We start from the raw sequence: 20,714 nt of genomic DNA on the forward strand, positions 1-20,714 counted from the left end.
CTCTCAGGAAGGAGTGACTGGAGAAAAATTGTGTTCCCTCTGCATTTAATATAAATTATACCATTGCAGCATTGAAGAAAAATAAAGTTTCTCTGTTGTATTACTCTTCTTAACACAGAGCTGGTTGCCAGGGAAAAAGGGAAATGTGGACAGCAGAGATCCTGAAGAAGGACACCCCGTGCTAGGTCAGCAGTGTGTCCCATTTTGACTTTTCCCAATAGAGAACAGCAATGAAAAAGTCCCCAGGAGTGGCAGAAGTCATGATACCATGAACTAAACTAACTCCAGGCCAATGCTGCTTTCCCCCATTCCTGTGATGACAAAAATCAGGAAGACAGTGCATGGAGGAAACACTTTGGGATGAGAATGGGAATTTGTAGGATTATGTGGAGAAGTTCTTGTGTGGACAAACTACAATGAGGGTAGGAGAGGAGCTCAGGCACCTGCTCACCCTCTCCACACCTTCCACTACCCCAGAGGGATAATTCAGACAGAGGGATGGACACCAGAGATGAAGTGTGAAGTTGTGGGTTCACCAACATGCACCCAAGTTTGAATGGTTTTTTACAGCTGAACATCCAGACAGGCTTGCAGCTGGGGGAGTAAAAAGCAGGGTTTGATTCCAGTGATGGTTTCAAGGCTCCAGCCTGGCCTTGGGCACTGCCAGGGCTCCAGGGGCTCTGGGCACCTGTGCCAGGCCCTCACAGGGAACAATTCCTGCCGGGTATCCAACCCAAACCCACCCTCCCTCAGCTCCAGGCCATTCCCCTCGTCCTGTCACCGCCTGCCCCATTTCACACAGACCTGGGGACAATGTCCTGCTGCTCCTGCACCCCTGCAGAGAGAGGCACAGCTGGCACAGGCCCGGGGAGGGCAGAGGATGAGGATGAGGATGAGGAGGAGCAGCAGGCCGAGGGCCCTCAGCAGCGGGACCAAGGCCCTGCTCCATTCCCAGGCCTGTTTTATTTATCCATTTCTATTTTAATAAGCTGCCTCCCTCCCCCTGGAGCCCTGGGTTATGTGAAAATGCTGGTGCCAAGGGCGGGGGCGTGGTGGGGCTCCTGCTCCTGACGTACTGTGTGGTCAAGGAGCCGGGACTGGGGGGCCTGAACCAGGGCCAAGCCTTGCACTTCAGCTTCCTGACCTGGCAGCCATTCAGAGAGACCCTGCTAAGTGCTATTTCCTAAATACACCAGCTTTTCATAACAATCTTACCACATTGCTTTCCTTTACAAGCTCTCTTAAAAGAGAACTGGACTCCTTCTGGTTAATCTACACAGACTGCATTTGGAAGCCATCAGAAACTGAACTGTAAACAAAACGTTATTAATGTGTTGTAATCTGCCCTCAATGTTCCAGATGAAAAGAAAATGTTTTATAGTTTTGGAGTATACATTTTAATTGCCTTTTAAGAGTGCATATACTTTTAGTGCTCTCTGTTAGAAAATTGCAGTATCTGTTTCTTGATAACTGTTGAATGATCTCAGCTATTTTTATTAGGTTTTCTCCCCCACCCTGGTCCCCTTCCTTAAGCTACCACCACTGGAAGGGCTTCTCCAGACTGTTCCTGATACTAGGCTGGCAAAAAGTTCCATGCCTGAGATAAACTCCATTATAAACAACTCCTTTACAACATCCCCTCGCTATAAAAACACTCGGATCTAGAAAATTAGTTCTTTAAATGAACTTAGGATCCAGTTACTTTCAGTAAAAATCTGAACTAAATAAGGGCTAAACTGAATTTTCCAGACTTTGAGCTCTTTCATGCTTGGTTTGCTCTTGTGCCTTGCTGGAAGAGCTTGGCTTGGGAGGAGATAGAGGAATTCAGCCCTGGAGATGTCACAGCTGTCCCCAGGGCTGGCAGAAGGTGCCTGGCAGGGTCCCAGCCCATCAAATGAAGGCTGCTTCATGGTAAGATCCTGCCTGAGCTCTAAGCCCCAAATTCCTCCCAAAGCAAATCCCCCCTGAAGTGCTGAGCAGAGCTCAGGAGGTTTTGTTTTGCTGTCTCCCCTCGAAGCAGACACTGCCTCACACAAAAAGGGCTTTCAGTGCTTCTGGGATAAATGGGAAATGATCACAAAGTTACCTGGCAGCCTTTCGAGGTATCTCCTTACTAGAGAAGTTCTTGGGAAAATAAATAGAAATCCAGGGTCATAAAACTAACTGTGGGGTTTGTTGTTCATGAAGCTGCAGTTCCAGAAGGTGAAGGGAACCCTTCAAATGCTGCATTTCAGGAAATATCAGGCATCTGGACATCACTGTTACCCTGTTTGTACCAACAAAAGTGCCAGGAAAAACAAGCTCAGCTCTCCAGCTTTAGGTGTGCACTCCTAAATCCCAAATCCTCCTCTCCTGGCACTTGGCTCTTACACACCTCCACTATTAATTTCTTGTCAGGGTAATTAAATTTCTCAGCAGCCCAAACTTCACCTCCAGCTCCTCCTGTGATGTCTCTAACACTTCCCTAATACCTTTTTTGACTTGCAAGATACTATTACTTGATGCAACACAGGCCAGAGTATTTCACAGTGGGAACTGCTTGGAGAACAACCACTTTTCAATGTTTTCCTCTTATTCAATTAAAATATTTGAAGTGACAAAGCCTCTCTCTCACGTTGGGTTGGGATTCACATCCTGCAAGTGAACTGCAGTTTATTGTCACTCTTTTAAGTTCTTCTTATCTTCAAAATTATCAGCGCCTGTAATTTCTTTTTTTTTTTCTAATGTTGTTTTTAAAAACATTTTTCAGTATGCAGATGTGCTTGTGAAGATTAATGGACTGGGAACACTGAAATCTTGTATTAATCAACTTCAAGGGACGGCAACTGCTGAGTAAAATTTTCCATAGTGCAGCACACAGGAGTTTATCCAGAGAGCTCCTTGTCTTGGAGGAGCCTTCTGTGAGTTCTGCACTGGGACCAGCCTTGGGTGACTCTTCCTGAATTATTCCCTGAGCACTGAACAAACCCCACTATGGGGAACCCTGTCCAGTGTTTATCACAGTCCCTGTTATCAAAAATAGCTGATCTCTTCCATGTGCCAGTTAATCCTTGGGCTCTGTGATGGGAACCATCCCTCCCTGGAGGATCAACCCTCCAAAAATGCAGCTGCACACGACCTCAGGGTGCAGAGCCACGAGAAGCCCACGGACCAGCAAAGTTCTCCTCAAGAGGAGACCCCATCCCATCACCTGGCACTGAGAGCTCATCCCAGAGGGAAAAGGAGCTGGGGAAGGGGCTGGAGCTCCAGGAGAGGCTCAGGGAGCTGGGGGGGATCAGCCTGGAGAGAAGGATGCTCAGGGGGGACCTTTTCACTCTCCAGCTCAATGTGAGGAGGTTTGGAGCAAGGTGGGGTTCACCTCCCAGGGAACAAGCAGTGGGATGAGAGGAAATGGCCTCAAGTTGCCCCTCAAGGTTGGGTATTTGGGAAAATTCCTTCACACCAAGGGTTGTCCAGCCTTGGCACAGCTGCCCATGGCAGTGGTGGAGTCCCCAGCCCTGGAGGGATTTAGATGTGAATGTGGCACTTGGGGACATGGGTTAGTGGTGGCCTTGGCAGTGCTGGGGAATGCTTGAACTCCATGATCTTGGAGTATTTTCCAATTTAAATTATTTTATGGCTCTAAATGCTTTAAATATAGATTACATGGAGCTAAATCTGCTTTGTGTAGCAGGGTAATGACAAGAACCCCAGCCCAAAGCAGGGGCTGAGGGCAGCCTGCGTGCACACATTTCATTAACTGATAGGTTAATTACCCCAATTTCGTTACTAATTGGATCAGTTTAAACCTGCTGCATTGGAAGTCTCTTGGCAGACACAAACATCCCCATAATTACAAAAACAACTGGTTTCTCCAGTTACATAATGCTGCCAATTAAGTAATTCCTCCACATGTAAAGCAAACCCAACCAAAGCCATTTGGGCAGTTTTGCCTCAATTTTCAGCAACGTGCTCCTTCCCAGTGCTGATGCCTACAAAATCCAGCAGCATTCCTCATGGCAATCCTTTCCAAGGGCAGACCCATTCCTGATGGGGGAAAGGACTCAATGGAATTTGCCACAGTGATGGGAAAGCAAGTTCTGTGAGAAGGAAAAGCCACCTCAGCTTTCAAGTGCAGCTTTTGGTAGAAATCTTTGAGGTTTGGAAGGTCTGATCCCAGCCTGAGGGATACCACCACCCTTGCTTTGAGCCTTTCTCCTGGGCTTGCTACAAAGCAAAACTTCCCTGCAGCAGCACAAGGCTCCAAATAGTTTGGGATTTGCCAAAACCAGAGAGAGTTGGATATCTCACAAGAAAAGCTGGGTTTTACTGATCATGTTAAACAGTTTGTCAAGGCAGACTGTGGTGAGTGATAAAGCTGCTGGCCTGTGACCAGTTCTCCTCTCACCAGCAGGTACTACCCAGGTCAACTGAAATTATTACATCAACAGAAATTACTAAAAGGAATAAATGTGAGTAAATTGTTTCTGATTCTATGAAAACAAAAGGTAAAAGGAATTTTGTGGTTTTCTTTTTTTTTTTTTTAGCTTCCTAAACTAAATAGAAATTCTGTAATTCTTTACAAAATTAAAAAACACAAATAAATCTCTGTTTTTCATGACTGACATTTGCAATTTAAAGCCCAGGGAGCTCCAGAGTGAGTATTTCCAAGGATTGTGCTCCTGACAAGTTGCTGTTAATACTGATTGAACAGTTCCTATAGGCAGCAGGAGTTTCAAGTACTTCCTTCTAGAAAGAAATTGCAGAGCTCAATATGAAACCAGAAAACCCACAGAAATTATATTTAGCTGCTCCCTATATCACACAGCTTTATCTCCAGGGAGTTTCTGCCATCACATCTCTAAAAGGAGATTTCATGGGAAGTTCTGGAAGTCAAATAATGTCCCACCTACCAATGCATTAACAGAGATCAGAATTAAGAGTCTCCCTTCCCCTACATATAATAATAGGGAATGTTCATCTGCTGAAAAAAGCAGATAAATTAAAAAGCACTGCAGTTAGTAAAAGAACACTGCTTGGGAAATAACCTTTGGAGGCACTGGAAAAACTCAGAGTTCAATCAACTTTATTTCCAGTACAAAAGCAATTAGATTTTTCCCATCAGAAATCAGATGAAGTAGTAAATTAGGATTTGCTGGTGATGGGAATTCTTAACTTGTGGCATAAATAGAATTTCCTTATTATTATTTTCAGCTATGGCCATCTATCTAAACCCCCATTCCAAGCAAAATTTGTGAGAAAAAAACTGCATTACAGAGTTATCACAGATATCTACATTTAATTTGAGTTTTCCTCCTCCTTTTAAAGCAGAAGTTACTTTAATTAAGCTTTAAACAACAAACAATCAACCCACAAGAACCAACAAATTTGGCTCCTGTTCCATTCACCAGAAACTCTGACTGTACTGAGAAATCTGATTTAAACAACTCCCAAACCATTTGCAGCCCTGCTACCCTCAGAAGGCTACAAATACTTTTGTGTTCCACCAGTCTGAGAAATCAAAACACAGACAAAAGTGCAAATTTTGAACTGTTTTTTGTGTTTGCATGGAAAATATTTTACATCTAATATTAATTAAAAATAAGTAAGTTCAAAATAATTTTGCTTGTTGTGACACATTTGGAGCATCAAGAGTGGCTCCTGTAGCAACAATTTCAATGAGAAAACAGCTCAAAATCTTTTCTGTTTCCTAACACAGGGGGCATTTTGAATACAGAGAAATACATTTCCTTTGTAATGAGAATACATTTCCTTTCCCTTTACATGAGATACATTTTCTTTCCCAAGCACAGCTCTGATTGCCTGGTAACATTTTACTGAGGACCCTTCTCACTTTGACTCCTTCACTGTGAACTTTCTTCTTTTTTCCTCTGCAATTTAATCTGAACTGGTTTAAGGTTTAAGTGAATATTAATTCCCAATAAGTCCATGAAATAAAAAGGGTGAGAAGTGTAATTCCCAGAGAGCTCTGGAATGGCACCCAAGTCCTGCCCTGCTTCCTCTCCTTCCCTCCCTGCTGATCCAGGAATAAATCTACCAAACAGAGCAAGAGGGAGAAAGAGGAGATGAATTCAGGCCAGAGATGAGAAAAATCAAGACTGGGAATAATTTCTGAATACAGTATTGGCTACCTAAAATCCAGGATTGTTTCCTAATTAGCATTACAGGAAATATTTGAAGAGCAAAGCTGCTGAACTGTGTCCTGCACACAGAGCTCCTTGCTCCCATTCATCCATGGATCATTCCTGTTGATTCCTCCTTGGCAGCTGAAGTTTATTCCAACTGTCTGAAGAGTCTAAAACCCGAGATTCCCTCTGTCAGCACCTCTCTGATCAATCCCAATCCCGTGGATTCCTGTTCTGTTGAAATCCAAGGATATTTCCTTGATGGATAGACAGGCCTGCACTTGGATCCAGGTTGGAAACGTGGATCAGCCAGGAAAGCAGCACTTCAGCCATCTCACTGTGCCTTCAGATGAGTCTGCTCAGCACAGATAGCAAGCAAGGAGAGCAGATGGAATAAACAGAGATTTCTTCTAGCCAGAAAGCAAATGCTGGTGCTTGAAATGAAATATTGCCATGGAAAAGACTCATGGGGGCATCCCTGCTGCTCCTCAGCTCTGGCTGAGAACTGAGCAGAGAGCAAACTGGGGAACACGGAGCAAGAACCAAATTCCTCCCCAAAACTGGGAAAGAAGCTCTTGATGGCCTCCTTGGCACACAGCAGGAAATCTCAAAAAATCCAAATATTCACCCTCAGACTGCAGGTTTGGGCTCCTCCTCCTGCAGGCCCCATGGTACCCAACAGAAAGTCAGGAGTTTTATGGGAAGTGGCCCAAAGTTGCCCAATGTCCTGGTTCCAGGGGGAGAAGTTCTCCCTTGAGCCATGAGCATGGGAAATGCTGAGTATTGGATCCATAACCAAGAGCTCCTGGAGCCCAGGGTGCCCAAATCCCCCTTCTAAAGCAGCCACCACTGGGAAGGTCACGTTGAAAAGCCACTCCATTAAAACAGTAATTAAAGAGTAAACATTAACCAGCAATTTTTCCTTAGGTCTTTCTTACTTGCAGTTGGTATCATTCCTCCCAGAGCAAGCTGTTCCTTATGGATCTGCACCTTTATCTTGATGAAAAATCTTTAACTTCTTGGTGTTCAAGGCAACAAAAAACATGTCCTTCCATTGAGAGAAACCTTGCTCCCTGCTCTCCCAGCTGCAGCAATCCTGTTATCCACATTATTTATCCCTGACAAAAGTACACTGGGACATGGTAAAACTGCCATGAGAAAGGAAATCAACTTCTCCTTCTCTTCTTCAACTTTAGTAAATGAGAACTTTTATTCTGTGTGAAGAAGACCAAAGATAAAGCTCCAGGTAGAGCCTGCTAAACATAATCTAGCAGGTGGGCTCTTGCAAACACTCTGGATAGTCCTGACTGCTTGAATTTCAATCCTTGTTCCTCACTAAGGTTTTCAGAAAATGTAAACAACAGACACTTTCTTAAAAAAGAAGCTGAGCTAAGTCCATGCACAGAGCTCCATCAGGGGAAGCTGTCAACTGGCCCCACTCCATGGGAATTAATGCAAAGGCATTGATTTGTTCTAGGCTAATGATAAGGGCTCTTGGTTTAATTTTAGGAGAAGAACTTTCATTTTCTGACTGGCAACCAGAGCTATTTATTACACAACCAGAAAGCCAAAGTTCAGCTTTGCAAGTGACTAATCAAAGCCAAGCCCTCCCCGTAGGAAAGGAGGGAAAACAAGTCTGGAATGGTCAACAGCAATTTGCTAAAACAAAATCCAACTTCTGCCTCTCACCCCCTGCCTCCTGCCCATCCTGCAGCAGCTCCACCAGGATTTCAGGCCAGTATTGAAGGCAATTTTCCAGAGGGATGAAAATCACAGCAATTCCAGGGATCACCCAGATCCTTCAAGGACACAAACCTCTTTCACAGCAACAGGAAACACACACAAAAAAAAGAGAGAAATTCAAACAAAACCACAACAACGCTGTCAAAAAGACAACAGAAAGACAAGGGAGTTGAACAAGCTGCTGCTGCTGTTCTTGCTCCTTATTTCAGAGGAATCCTGGATAATGAACATCACTGCAAGTGCCACAGCACCCACCCCGTGCTGGCATGGACACAACTGCTCATCCCTGTCGTGGCCAGCAGTTCTGTGTCAGCACTGACTGCAATTTCTGGCACTCTGCGTTCAAAGAGTTAAGCTGTGTCCTGTAAAGATAAAAATCTCCACTTTTATTACTTTGTAGGGCTCCTACCAAATGAGGATCCAGCTGTAATTGTAACATTCCAAGCTCTGGAGGTGCCAAGTTTTACTAACTATAATTTAACTGGGCCAGCTGATGCAGTCCAAATTCTTGTTTGGATAATCAGCCTTTGTTTAAATATGGACTTTCAAAAAAAAAATTAAAAAAAAAATAGAAAGAAAGAAAGAAAGAAAGCCCAGGCCAGCATTAGCCTCCAGGCATGTCATGTGAGCTGATTACCCTGCAGCAGTAGCAGACACTCATGCACAAGAGGAGGATTATTGTGCCAGAATTACTGTTACGGTAACACAGAATCAGAGCTTCTCTCCCCCCAGCCCCCACCATTCTTCTTTTCTTTCTTTTTTTTTTTTTTTTTTCCCCCCCCTCCACAATTCACAAGTCTTCTTTCCAAGTTCAAATGAAGTTTAAAGGTGAAAAGGGCAAGAAAGTTTCATGACTGGATGTTGAAAGAGGGAGAAATAACCAGGGTCTCCAAGTTTGCGTTTACTAAAAGCTCAACAATTTTGTATTTTGCTGCAATTCATAACTGCACAAATCCCTTTTGTTGGGTCTGTTTGGACTGAAATTAAACACTTGTTAATAATTTATAACTTAATATCATTAGAAAATAATAATAACTGTCAAGCAACTACATTCAATACATAAAGCAAGTTGAGTGGCTCGTTAGATTATTTGTCAAAGCAACAATTTCTATATATTTTAGCTTATTTCTACTGGGAAGAATGGCTTAAAGAGCCACCCAGCTTGCTTGGAAATCATTTCTCCACCAGCTGGGAGCAATTCCCAAATTGCTGCACCTCAGCCACATCCAAGTGATGCTGGCTCACTTTAAAAGCACTCCAGCCTGACTCTAGGAGGTGCCTTGAAAGTGCTGCAGGAGGGATGGCCAAAGCCCTTTGCTGCTCCCTGCCCAAAAATGCATCCCACACTGCCCATGCTCTGCTCTACATTTGACATCTGAATGGAACTGAAACAGTGGCCAACAAACCAACTGGCAAAATGAGGCACTTAAGAAGAGAAAATTCTTAATTCAGTTTCTTGGTCAGGGACCTGAGCTGCACAAAGCCCAAGGGCCAGGCACAAAGCTGGGGCTGCCTTCCCCAGGGCTGAGTGCAAACAGAAGAAATACTTGTGTGAGTGTGTGTGTGAGAGAGAGGAATTTTGGGAGCAAACTCACTTGTAAAATGCCACAGGCTGTAGTTCTTCTTGGGAAGCCATGAGAGTGGCTTTTGGAAAAACAGAAATGGAGAATCCCAGAATAATTTGGGTTGGAAGGGACCTTAAAGCTCATCCAGTGCCACCCCTGCCATGGCAGGGACACCTTCCACTGTCCCAGGTGCTCCCAGCTCTGCCCAGCCTGGCCTTGGGCACTGCCAGGGATCCAGGGGCAGCCACAGCTGCCAAGAACTCTTCCCAATATCCCATCCAACCCAGGCTCTTCCAGTTTGACATCAAAGCTCATCGGACATCTGAGCTATTTTATCACTTTTCTCTCCATGTGAGCACCTGTGGCAATTCTGTTTTTGTTGCACATTAATCTATGAAGCTGAAAACATAAAATTTAAGTATACTAAGCAAGGAAGTTGGAAATTCAGATTAAAAATTTTATCTGAGCCAGTCTGCCCCGACCCTGAGCTCGTGTAAACGATTTAAGTCAGTGGTGCCACAAGAACTGACATTAGTCAGGGGTCTGCTCTTGTTTCCATCTATTTACCTGTGATCATTTCTAATGTACTTACTGAACAAGTCTCCTCCTTTTATTCCTTCCAAACTGCTTCTCTTGATTTTGTCCCTTCTGCCCCTTTGCAGACTGAGAACTGCACACACACCCAGACAGAGCCTCCTCCTCCCACTCTCAGCTCTTCCCTCCTCAGCCTGCCCTGTTTTCTTCCCATGATTTCTTCTATTTCTCATATTCCTGGAATATTTCAAGGAAGCAGAGGAAGGCTCCAAACACTGCAGGTTATTTACAGCACAACAGCTCTCAAAATATTATTTAATTCACCTTGAAGCTGAGGAGCTGCTCAATGTCCTCAAGCACAAACAGGCTCTGGGGTCCTTTAAAGTGACTATATAAGTAAGAAAGGCAATAAGAGAAATGGTATTTTATTGAATTGACTTTTAAAGTCTCCCATGCTTCTCTCAGAAATCAAATGGTGCCTACAGAGGAACCAGAAGATGCCACTCTGGTTAGTGACAGTAGATCCTTATAGGTTGTAATTAACTTAAATTTTAATTCTTCAATTTTTAGTTAGATGTGGAAGGTTCCTTTTTTTTTTTTTTGTGAATGCTGTCAAACACATGGAAAAAATACAGGAATTGACAAAATTGATCTATAACATATTTTTACTTGACAAAGGATTACAAGGTTGAATCTTAACATTATATACTTAAAACCATTTCTTGTTCCACTGCCTTTACAGTTCCAAAAAAAATGTACATTTTGGAGACAAAGGCCTTTATCCTCTTAAGTGCTGTGGATTTCATGCCAATCTCCCAATATAAAGCAGACTTCAGACTCAGACCCCAGAGAAATGGTCTCGGAAAGATTAGATTTTCCACCACAAAATAAAACCCTTGTGTGGGGAACCACACCACTCCAACACCTCCTTCCTCCCGAGTTCTTGTCTGACAGGGAGAACACCCCAGCCCATCCCATGCCCCCTCCTCCACATGGAAGTGGTTGGATCATTCCTCTGCTCTTGTGCCAGCCAGTTTTTCCATGTGTAATATAGCCAGAATTGTTACATATCCCTGAAAATCAGGATTTTTCTAGGTTTTTTCCTTATTTTGCATCATTTCGCAACATGGAGTAAGTTTGCTCCTAATATTAGTGTACAAAGTGAATTCTGACTGGTGATGGAAAATAGACAAACTCAGTCTGAGGGGCACACAAAGAACATAATGATGAAAAATTCGTTTAAATCAGCAAGATATTTTTAGGAGTTGCCCATCAAAGGAGTGCACCTCTAATAGCAACATCATATTACATGAAATTAATGATGCCAAGTGTCTGGCAGCCCAATAAATACAAGAGGAAACTTTCTTAAACTTCTCATGAGGTGGAAAGGTATTTTTATCAATCATCCCCATATTAGAAAACACAGATTTTTCAGGGTATTTCAAACCCAACTGCCAGTAATAAAATAGGACAAGCAAGGAAAATAGAGAAATACAGATTCAATACAATGTAGCTCCTGAGGATTCAATTTTAACACCACCAAAGCCACCCAGAAAAGAATAAATTGAAGAATCAGAATGTAGTCAGCTCAGGATTGGTGAGCTGCAGATGGGAACTCTCTTGAGAGCACACAGTTTAAATTCTAGTTAGGATATTCTGTGATTAAATGCTCCTCCAATTTTTGAGTACATCACTTTTTTCCCTACCGGCTACTGTGATACAAAAGACATCTCCTGCAAACAGAACTGGTAAAAAAAAGAAAAGTGCAAGTAAAAGCCATTTAGGTTTCCAGCAAAGACATCAAAGCAAACGAGCTAATGGACATCCAGGGTAGTCAAATCACTCCTGCAAAATCCATTAGTTACTAAAAGTTCTGGAGGGCTCAGTTTTTACAGTAAAACCTGTAAAAACTCAGTATCCAGTTTCTCTGTTGGGACACTGAGGTGTGAAGATCCAAACGATGCTGGAACTGAACTTGTATATTTGAACCTTTTGAACTCCAGCTGCCCTTCATAAATTACTTTACCACCAGCTTTAACACGTTCCTAACCCACCGTGCAAGAAAAGGGAGGAACCGTTTAAAACCCCTGGAAATGGAACTGAACTTTCCAACACTTCCAGTGGAATTTGTCTTGGTTCAAAAGACAAGCACCTATGGCAGGGCTGGGGGAGGAGGAGGAGGAGGAGAAGCTTCCAGATAGAGCAGTGAAATTCCATCTGTGCTCAGGCTATGAAAACAGAGGGGCCAAGCCCCCTCCCCAGCCCAAACCCAGGGAGGGGACTGGGAATGGCCCCAGTCAGGAACAGGGAGCTGCTCCTTCCCATCTGGAAATGCTGTCACATGGAAGCAAACCCCAGAAATTCCCCAGAACTTTGTTCTGCACCTCAGAATGGGATGTGCCTTGGATGGGTAGAATTTTGGGATGCAGAGGGTTCTCACCACACCTCATCCACAGGGAGACAGATTCACCCCTCCCCTGAGGGAACATCAAATATCCAACTCCAAGACAATGGCAATAAAGATTCTTAATTAATTTTAAGGTGAATTAAACTGTGGGACAGTAGCTCAGGAGCTCAAACACAACATTTCCTGCTTTCCATGGGAAATGAGGACAATCAGCAGGTCCCTCCTCATTATTTTTTAGACTCAGTGTGTTTATAGACAGTTAGTCACTGAGATGTTGGGGAAAAATGAAGGTTTTAAGTCCAGAAAAATGGAAAGGCCTTTCCCAAACAGGACAGCACATTATCCTATAACCAAACCAGATATTCCCTTCTCCTACACCTTTCCCTGCCTGCAGAGAGCTCAGCAGCCAAAGCAGCAACACAGAATCCAGACTTCCACAGGAACTCTTCAGCCCCAGTCCTGCTTGCAGAAGCTCAGGAGAGTCACCAATTTTTTTCCCCACCTGAGATTTGTCATTTACAAATGAGGAAACCGTCCATCTTAGAGGAATGTGCTTTCAGTGGGCCAGCTAATACAAAAATACTGCTTTTCTCTTTGGATGATGATGTTATCACATTAAATCTGGACACTGCATTTCACTTTCTCTTTAAAATGATCTTGCTAAGCAGCAAAGGGACCCAGCAGCTCCCATTTACAGGTCACCTCAGGTCTCCTGAACAAACTGTGCCCCAGGGTTTCAGTGAAACTCAGGAATTCCAGAAGCAAAGCACATTGCCCTTAGCACACAAAATGCTTCTGATTCGCAGAATGACACAAATGTACAAGAGAAAAAAAAGGATGTCTGATTATTTTTTGTAATGGATGGCTTTTAGATGGGCAGAACACACTCAGGCATTTCTTAAAGCCCCAAACCACGGGTGATTTCCAACAAAGGCCTTGTGTGAAGTGCTGCTTGCTTATCACAAAGACTTGGAAAAAGAATTTTCAGGGGTTGAACTCTTGAGTTTTAACCCTGGACAAAGAATCAGATGCTGCACAAGTGTGTGCTCCTTAGTCCTGAGGTGCTGCCACACTGCTGATCTTGAATCCTTCGGATTGATAAATTTCTGTGAAATTATTTGACATTTCAAAAGAAAATAAATAAAAAAGGAAAATGACACAACTTTCTGAGTGAAGTCCATGGCACAGTTTGCCTGTTTAAGGAAGAAGATATATGAAATCTTATTAAATGTGGGCTTGCAATTTATGAAATTACCACCTCCATTAATTACAACACCTAATGAGACATTACAATGAACCACGTGGACAGCCCAATTCAGATGAATAACACAGATGTTTAAAAAAAACCCTCACATAATTTAACCTGTTTTACTTCCCACTTGCATGAAGAAACACTTGTGGTTTCTCCTTCCCTGTCCCCCAGCACAGACTGCCTTTCTTTCCCTGCCTTCCCCGCCTGGAAATGAGCCAGGGATCATTTACAGGCTTCTGAGCTTTGCTGGGGCACTTTCTGAGGATCCCTTTGGAAAATGGGACCACATTTCAAACCAGAGGGACGCAGGTAGGAGCCTTGAAAAAACAGGCCAGCAGCCAGAGTGGTCATCAGTAATTTTTGTTTAAATGTATTAACAACATAATTTAGAGCATTCACATCATCCAAGCATCCCCCCACTGTGCAGGGGGATCTGCAGTCATCACATCTCATCAGCCAGAAAGGACCCACATTTCTGACATCAAACCAACAGCAGACAAGGTCCCAAACCCAAATGTCAGCAGTAATCCCTCTGCCCAAGGCTGTCCCACAGAAGTCAGGGAGCAGAGGCACATCCCAGCTCCGTGGTTTGGGACTCCCGAGCAGCAGCAGTGGGAAATGCCCAGGCTGATCTCCTCTAAGAGAGGCTTCATCTGCTGGGGGGCATTACAAAATAGCAGAGATCAGTCCTGCCTCATGCAAAGGTTAAGTGATAAGAATAACATTACATAATGTACAACCAAATGTTAATTTACAAGACTCAAACGGAGGCTGGGACACACCAGCCCCACGACGAGAGGGCACGGATGAACCAGAGAGGTCTCAGAACACTTCTGTCTCTTAGGCCATTTTTGGTTTATGTATTTTGTTTCAGTCGTTGATAATCTTACAGACAAGGGAATCCATGCTGCTGGGGAAGTACTAAATCACACCAAGAGAGCTAAGGTTTTTAGATGAAACAAGAAGCTGATTACACATGCACTGAGTATACCAGTCACTAAGCGTTTCTGGATTGCAGGGATAAGATACTCTCTTTGCTTATTACTGCCTCCTTGATCCAAAGAGATTTAAGCAACTGTTTTCAATTAGATGTTTTTAAGCTAGTAAAACTACATCCATAAAGACATATTTATAGAACAACTTAAAATGAGAAGAATTAAAACGACTGCAAAACTGATGAATTCCATTCCCCCACCAACCCTCCCCCAGCCCGAATCATTTACTGACCATTAACGAGCAAAAAGCACTGCAATTTTAAGAATTAATCCAGTGTTGCAAAATTAAATCAGATACACTAGGAGGGATAATGACAAACTGGTGGCTCCAGCGTTGTCAGTTTGCGGGTGATACAAGTTCAAGCCGTCTGTGCTAGTGGTCACTCTGTTGGAACAAACATGAACATAAAAGGGAACATTAAAAGTGCAGCAGCACCAACTGAATCAATTCTGTCACTGAGGGTGCAGGCTCAGAAGTGGCACAGGGTGAATATTTTGTATTGTATTTTGGAAAGGAGCTGCCCAGTTCCACGACTGTGAGACCGCGGCACATGGAAATAAAGGAAGAGGCAGCAATGGAGGTAAATGAAGGGACAGGATCCTCATTTCCCTCTGAATTCCAGAGCACAAGAGCCTGGCAGCGTGGCTTTGCCACACATGACTGCTTTCAGCCCCAGGAACCCACAAGGAATATTCTGACAGCTCCAGGAACAAAACTGAGCTTTGATAGTTCCCATCCAACAGCTGCTTCAACAGAATTTGCCTAAAACGCTCCGCAGCATGTGACTGGATCTGTCTGCAGGACGAGCTGCTCATCTCTGCCCCTGGAGAACACAGGGCCGTGGCAGAGGTTTGGGATGGTCACAGCCACAACAGGGATACCCTCACCTCTGCCACAGCCACCAGCTGCTCACTGACACCTCTCTTTTGTACCTGGCCCACGCTGCAGGTAAATAATGGGAAAGGAAAGCCCCACTCCAGTCCTGCCTCTCCTGCTGCCAAATCCATCTGAAAAAGCTCAAGGCATCCTACATTTTATCTTCCCAAAACTTCCCTACAAGCTCAGTTTGTTCCCACCTAAGCACATCATCATGCAAACAACAGTGGAGTGACTTGGAGATTCAAATACATCACTTAAACAGATATTTTATACATTTAACACCCTTCAGAATCTGGCCATAGATAGAAATGGGTGTTACAAAGCATGACCCAGAGTCTCAGTCTGTCCTTGTGGTCTTGGCCTGGGCACCTGGGGTGATGGGTGCTGTGCCCTGGACCTGAGAACCTCAGGGAGGCACAAGAGACATTTTTTTCCCTCTTTTTGTTTTTAAATTTGCAGTTTACATTTTTTCCATGGGCCACATAAGGAAATTTCAGCCATTATTTTGGGTGATTGACCCCAGAGTTACTCACAGGTTCTGTTTTTAAGGGAACTCTTCAACCCTGAAGGAAGGAAGTGCCCTTTGGCAATGCAGCACCTTGCCTGTCCCCAGACAGGTGGGATAAAAACTTCTTTGGGAATAAAGGGAAGGAGACAGGGAGCATTCAAGCAGTGACATAGCCTGTGCAAATGCAGGCTGGTTTCTGTTCCACGGTGTTCAAGAAACAGCTGCAGTGATGAATTCATCCCTTAAATCTCTGTATTGATCCTGCACAGACCAAAGCTACAGGACAGGCAGATCCTCACACATCCCCTGGAACCACTTTGTGCATCCAGATGAGCCTTGGGATCATTTAGGTTGGGAAAGACCTCTAGGACCATGGAATCCAACATCAGAGGCATCATTACATCAGATTCCTCCTTCTGAATGAATGTGTCTCTGACCCTCTGACTTCTAATTGGCTTTGATCATGTTTAGAATGTGTTAAGAAACAAGATTAGAAATATTAATTTTTGTTTATGGGAAATTCAGGAACGGTCAGGCCAAACCAATGCTTTTCATTCCCCAAGGGTCTCTCTGCAGGGCAAAGGATGGCTGGTGTGAGCAAAAGCTCCAGGATAAAACCAAAAGCCAAGTTCCATACAATTACATCCAAATTGGCAGAGCCAATCTGTGAGATAGAAGTGAACATAAAAGCAAGTGAAATAACATGGACAGAGAGGCAGCAAACAACCTTGCCTAAGGCACAACACTAATGCCAGACTAACTTCAAAGCAGCCACTGAACCAGCACAGGTGACAAACAATCTGCATAAAAATAAGTCTAAAGCAGCACTGGCTCCTTTCCTTCCCTTAGTCCCTTCTGCTCTTGCTCATTTCAACTCTTTTTTTTTTCATTTTAGACATGGAACAATGTCTATAAATGAGAATGCAGCATTTTGGCTACAGGTTTCCTCAAATAAACTCAGCTAAGAGAAGCCCACCACGTCCAAAGCTTTACTCTGCCTATTTCTTTTTGTTTTGCTCATTGTAATTTATAATGAACCTCTTCCACAGTAAGCTGACTCAGGGAAAAACCACTCTGAAAGGCATCAGCTACTGATGAATTGTTTTTATTAATTAAGTTAGAGAAACAAAAACCACAGTGGTTTTCAGTGCTGCAACTTGCAGCAGAACCCACAGGCTTGGAGGCAGAAAGTGTGAAAATCCCAGCTCTGCTCTGAACATCTCCATTTCTCTACTGAGGGGCTGAAATTCCTGAGACAAGGGGGTTTTTCCTCTCTCTTAACCTAAAGATTTGGGCCTTTGAGCAGCAGCTTTGCACTTAAGAAAGCACCACAAAAGCCACTGCCTTTACTGCACTAAAAACTGAAATAATGGGTATTAAGCAGAAGTGGCTTTTATATACCCTGATATTTGAGAGGTTCAGCCTGCACAGGGCTTTGCTAGACAAGAGTGGATGGAAGAATAGAGTTAAGAAAAGCATTTAATCCTGCTGACTTCCAAAGACCTTTGGTTTTTCCTTTTAAGTTTTAGCAGCCAAGAGATTCAAGTTTTATTTTCCCTCAGAGGCTGAGGACATTGAGGAGAATCTCTGGGTTTTGGACACCCCTTGGTCCTGGGACATCAAACCAAGGAAGCTGGAGTTCTCTTGCTGGGATTTCTTCCTTTAAAGATGCAGTTGGTGAAGAAATTAATAATTTTCAATAATAAAACTTTGGGATTCCCTTCTTTAAGCTAGAATCGTCTTTGAATAGTGACATTTTATATCATGAGCCTCTACCTTTGGCCATCAGCTCTTCTTCTGCTCACCCACTCACCACTATTTTATCCAATCTCACACATCTCTCATGGAAAGAACAAAAATACCCTAAAATTTGCACATGCAATCAAAAGGAAGCTTATTCACACAGTTAGGACATGCTTTTTCATGCACTGCTGGTTACTGGAAAGTTTAACTTTTGTTAGAGGATAGAAATAAAACAAAACAGGAAAGTGGATATTTTTCTTACTTATTTCAAGTGTACGTATTTTGGGTAATTTTATTTTTTCCCTGTGACACAGAATAGAGACTCCTCTTGGAGACTGTAATAGCCCTCAGCGTGTTTTCCACCAAGAATGCAAAAAAGAAACACTTTTGCTGGAGAAGTCATGGAAACTGGTAAATTGAAGACACAAGCCCTCATTGAAAACCTATAATTTTTTAATTAAATTTACATGTCAGTGGATCTTTTGAGCTTGGCCCGTGTGTTTTTTATAATGTACATTTCTCGTGCTTTTTCCCATGGGTGTTTCTGCACTATTTCCAAACTGGGATTACTCAAATTGAAGTGTGATAAAGGGCACATTATAGTTATATTAAGCAAAATAGGGAGGAGAAAGCTTTTCCATAGTGCAAAGAAAGCCTCTCCAAGCCTCATTTCTGGTAACAAGCAGAGCAAGGCAACCACTCAGCTAGAAACTGCTGCCATCAAACCAAGGCTTTGTCCTGAGCAAAGGGGGGATTGATTCCATCCTACCCTGTTTGCTGCTGAAAATTAAAGGTTGTTTGCTTCAGAATTGTTAAATCTCGCTCTGGGGTATCACGAAAAACATGTTGTGAGTAACAAAACCAGGGGAAGCTGTGTGTTGTCATTGGTGCAGATTGTGTGCTGCTGTTTGGGGAGCTGCAGAGGAGGGAGTTTGGGTTCCCTGCCCTGCCCAGAGGTTTCACAGCTCTGCTGCTCCTCTTCACAGCTCCCCTGGAAGATGCAGGGACTTGCTCAGGGCCTGGCCCACGTCAGGAGCACTTGTCAGCAGCGCTGCAGCCACAGAGACAGGCAGCAGCTGGATGGGGAAGGGAAAGGAAGGGAAGGAAAGGAGGGCATGTCAGCCCAGAGCTGCAGAAAAGGTTTTTCACAGCAGCTATTTGCAACCCTCCAAGGAGCTGCAGAGGCTGCCCATTAAAACCCTGTTAAAACACTTCTGATGTTGTCAGCAGAGGAGAGCTGAAATAGCACAGTGATCACTGAGATACTATCTGCCTCAAGCAGTTCAGTGGTACTGTCAATAATATGAGCAAGAAGGTACAAGATGAGCAACAACCTAATTCCTGCATCAAAATTTCATAAACTCCCTCAGCTGGCAAACACCAGAGATGTGGGCAAACACAGGCCAGCCAATAAACCACCCAGGAAAGATGACCTCAGGTCTGGAATCTTTCCCAAAAGCTTTGCAGCTTTAAGTTAATTTACACTTTGAAAGCAAAGCAGGGTGATGCTGAGGGGAAGGCAGCAGGGGTGAGGTGATGCCTCTCCCAGCAGTGCTCCCGAGCTGCTCCTCAGCTCCCACTCCTGACAGAGCCCAAGGAAAAAACACAGCACCACTTCTAGGTATTTACCCTTCCAAATATCCCAGGCTAGAGTATCTCCCCACTTTCTCCTGCTTTAATTTTTGATTTATTTTCAGTACTAATTCCCTGGGATAACTTCTGCAAGTGTAGTTTTAGCAGGCAGGAAAACTTGCCACTTCTTGAGGAAAGCTCCTTGTTTGAAAACAGAGCTCCTGATGTGCCAGGGTGCTAAAACTGTGAGTAAGGACAGCAGGATCATCTCCTGCTTTGCTACTCTGTGCTGGTAAGGGCTACTCACAGTGAGTAATGGCTGGAGAAGCAGGGCCAAGGTGAAGAGTTATTTATAATACAGTAGCCACTGAGTAAGAGCTCAGCTATGAATTCACTGCTCTGGCTACGATTTCGTGAGAAAACCAACAGAGCCAGCTTCTGGTTTTCCAGTTTTAAAAGTTATACACACACACTGTAAACTAGCAAAAATTACTCAGGAAGGATTGGGGTGGTTATTTATAAAGCAGCCATAGCAGAGATCAGGTGGATGTAGGACAAGCAGGGATGCTTTAGTTCCTTAGGTGCTCCCTCAGGGTGGCTGGGGCAGGCAGGGAAACTCCTAGACTTGACTTCAACCAGTCTTAGATGCTTCCCCCTCTTTATGCAATAAATTTCCACTGCAGAGAGACAGAGAAATCAAGCTGGAAATCAAGCAAAGACTCAGACTGTCACCTGCTCAGCAGAGCTGGGGTTAGGGGTCAGAAAAATCCTCAATTTTTTAATAGGAAGTGACTGTGCCAAGGGTCTCAGAACCAACTCCTGTCAGGTGCACCCTGCATCTGCACACATCCAGCATGCTCAGCAATATTTCTGAATTGTTTCTGTCAGCCCAGAATGAAGCAAAGGAATAGAAACATATTTGGGCATTTAAAAAAAAAAAAAAAAAGGATTGGGAAAACACTGGGATAAAGGATCAAACTCAGCACTCCTGAATTTCCTACACAGGAACATGTGATTTCCCAGCGCACCCTGCAGAATAAATGGATATTTTCCAACTCCCACATTACAGGTCATGACTTCCTGGTGCTAATTTGGATTCTGCTGAGGAGCTTTTTAAGGACTGCAGTTGGGAGAGCCAGGCACAGCAGAGCCTTTGGGCTGGGCACTGTGCATTTGAAGGCTGCCCTACAGAAAACTCTGCTTTTCACCCCACAAGGACACGTGGCTCAGATTTGGGATGGAAGCAGACACTTGGAAAACCAGAAGGAGCAATTCCCCAGTTTAATTCTGAATTGTAGACACAAAAGGGATGCTTTCTTAGGGGATTTTTAAACCAACTGCCAGCTTTACTATCGGCTGTGCTTCAAGTTTGGAGTGTCCAAGGGGGATA

The 20,714-nt window shown here is 43.8% G+C and overlaps 1 protein-coding gene across 7 annotated transcripts in view; it reads right to left on the minus strand.

Moving 5' to 3' along the window:
* The window catches only part of BCAS3 (BCAS3 microtubule associated cell migration factor), a 293,628-nt gene that overhangs the window by 84,890 nt on the left and 188,024 nt on the right, over positions 1-20,714 (minus strand). The window contains exon 23 of one of the 7 annotated variants that reach the window (XM_030962766.1): positions 14,890-15,006. The exons of the other annotated variants lie outside the window; for them this stretch is intronic. Coding sequence (XP_030818626.1) covers positions 15,002-15,006 — 5 coding nt within the window. The 3' untranslated portion in view covers positions 14,890-15,001. Of the gene's footprint in view, positions 1-14,889; positions 15,007-20,714 lie in introns of those variants that run through there. 7 annotated transcript variants of the gene reach the window in all.

This window comes from Camarhynchus parvulus, chromosome 19, assembly GCF_901933205.1.
Source record: "Camarhynchus parvulus chromosome 19, STF_HiC, whole genome shotgun sequence".
Lineage (NCBI taxonomy): Eukaryota > Metazoa > Chordata > Aves > Passeriformes > Thraupidae > Camarhynchus > Camarhynchus parvulus.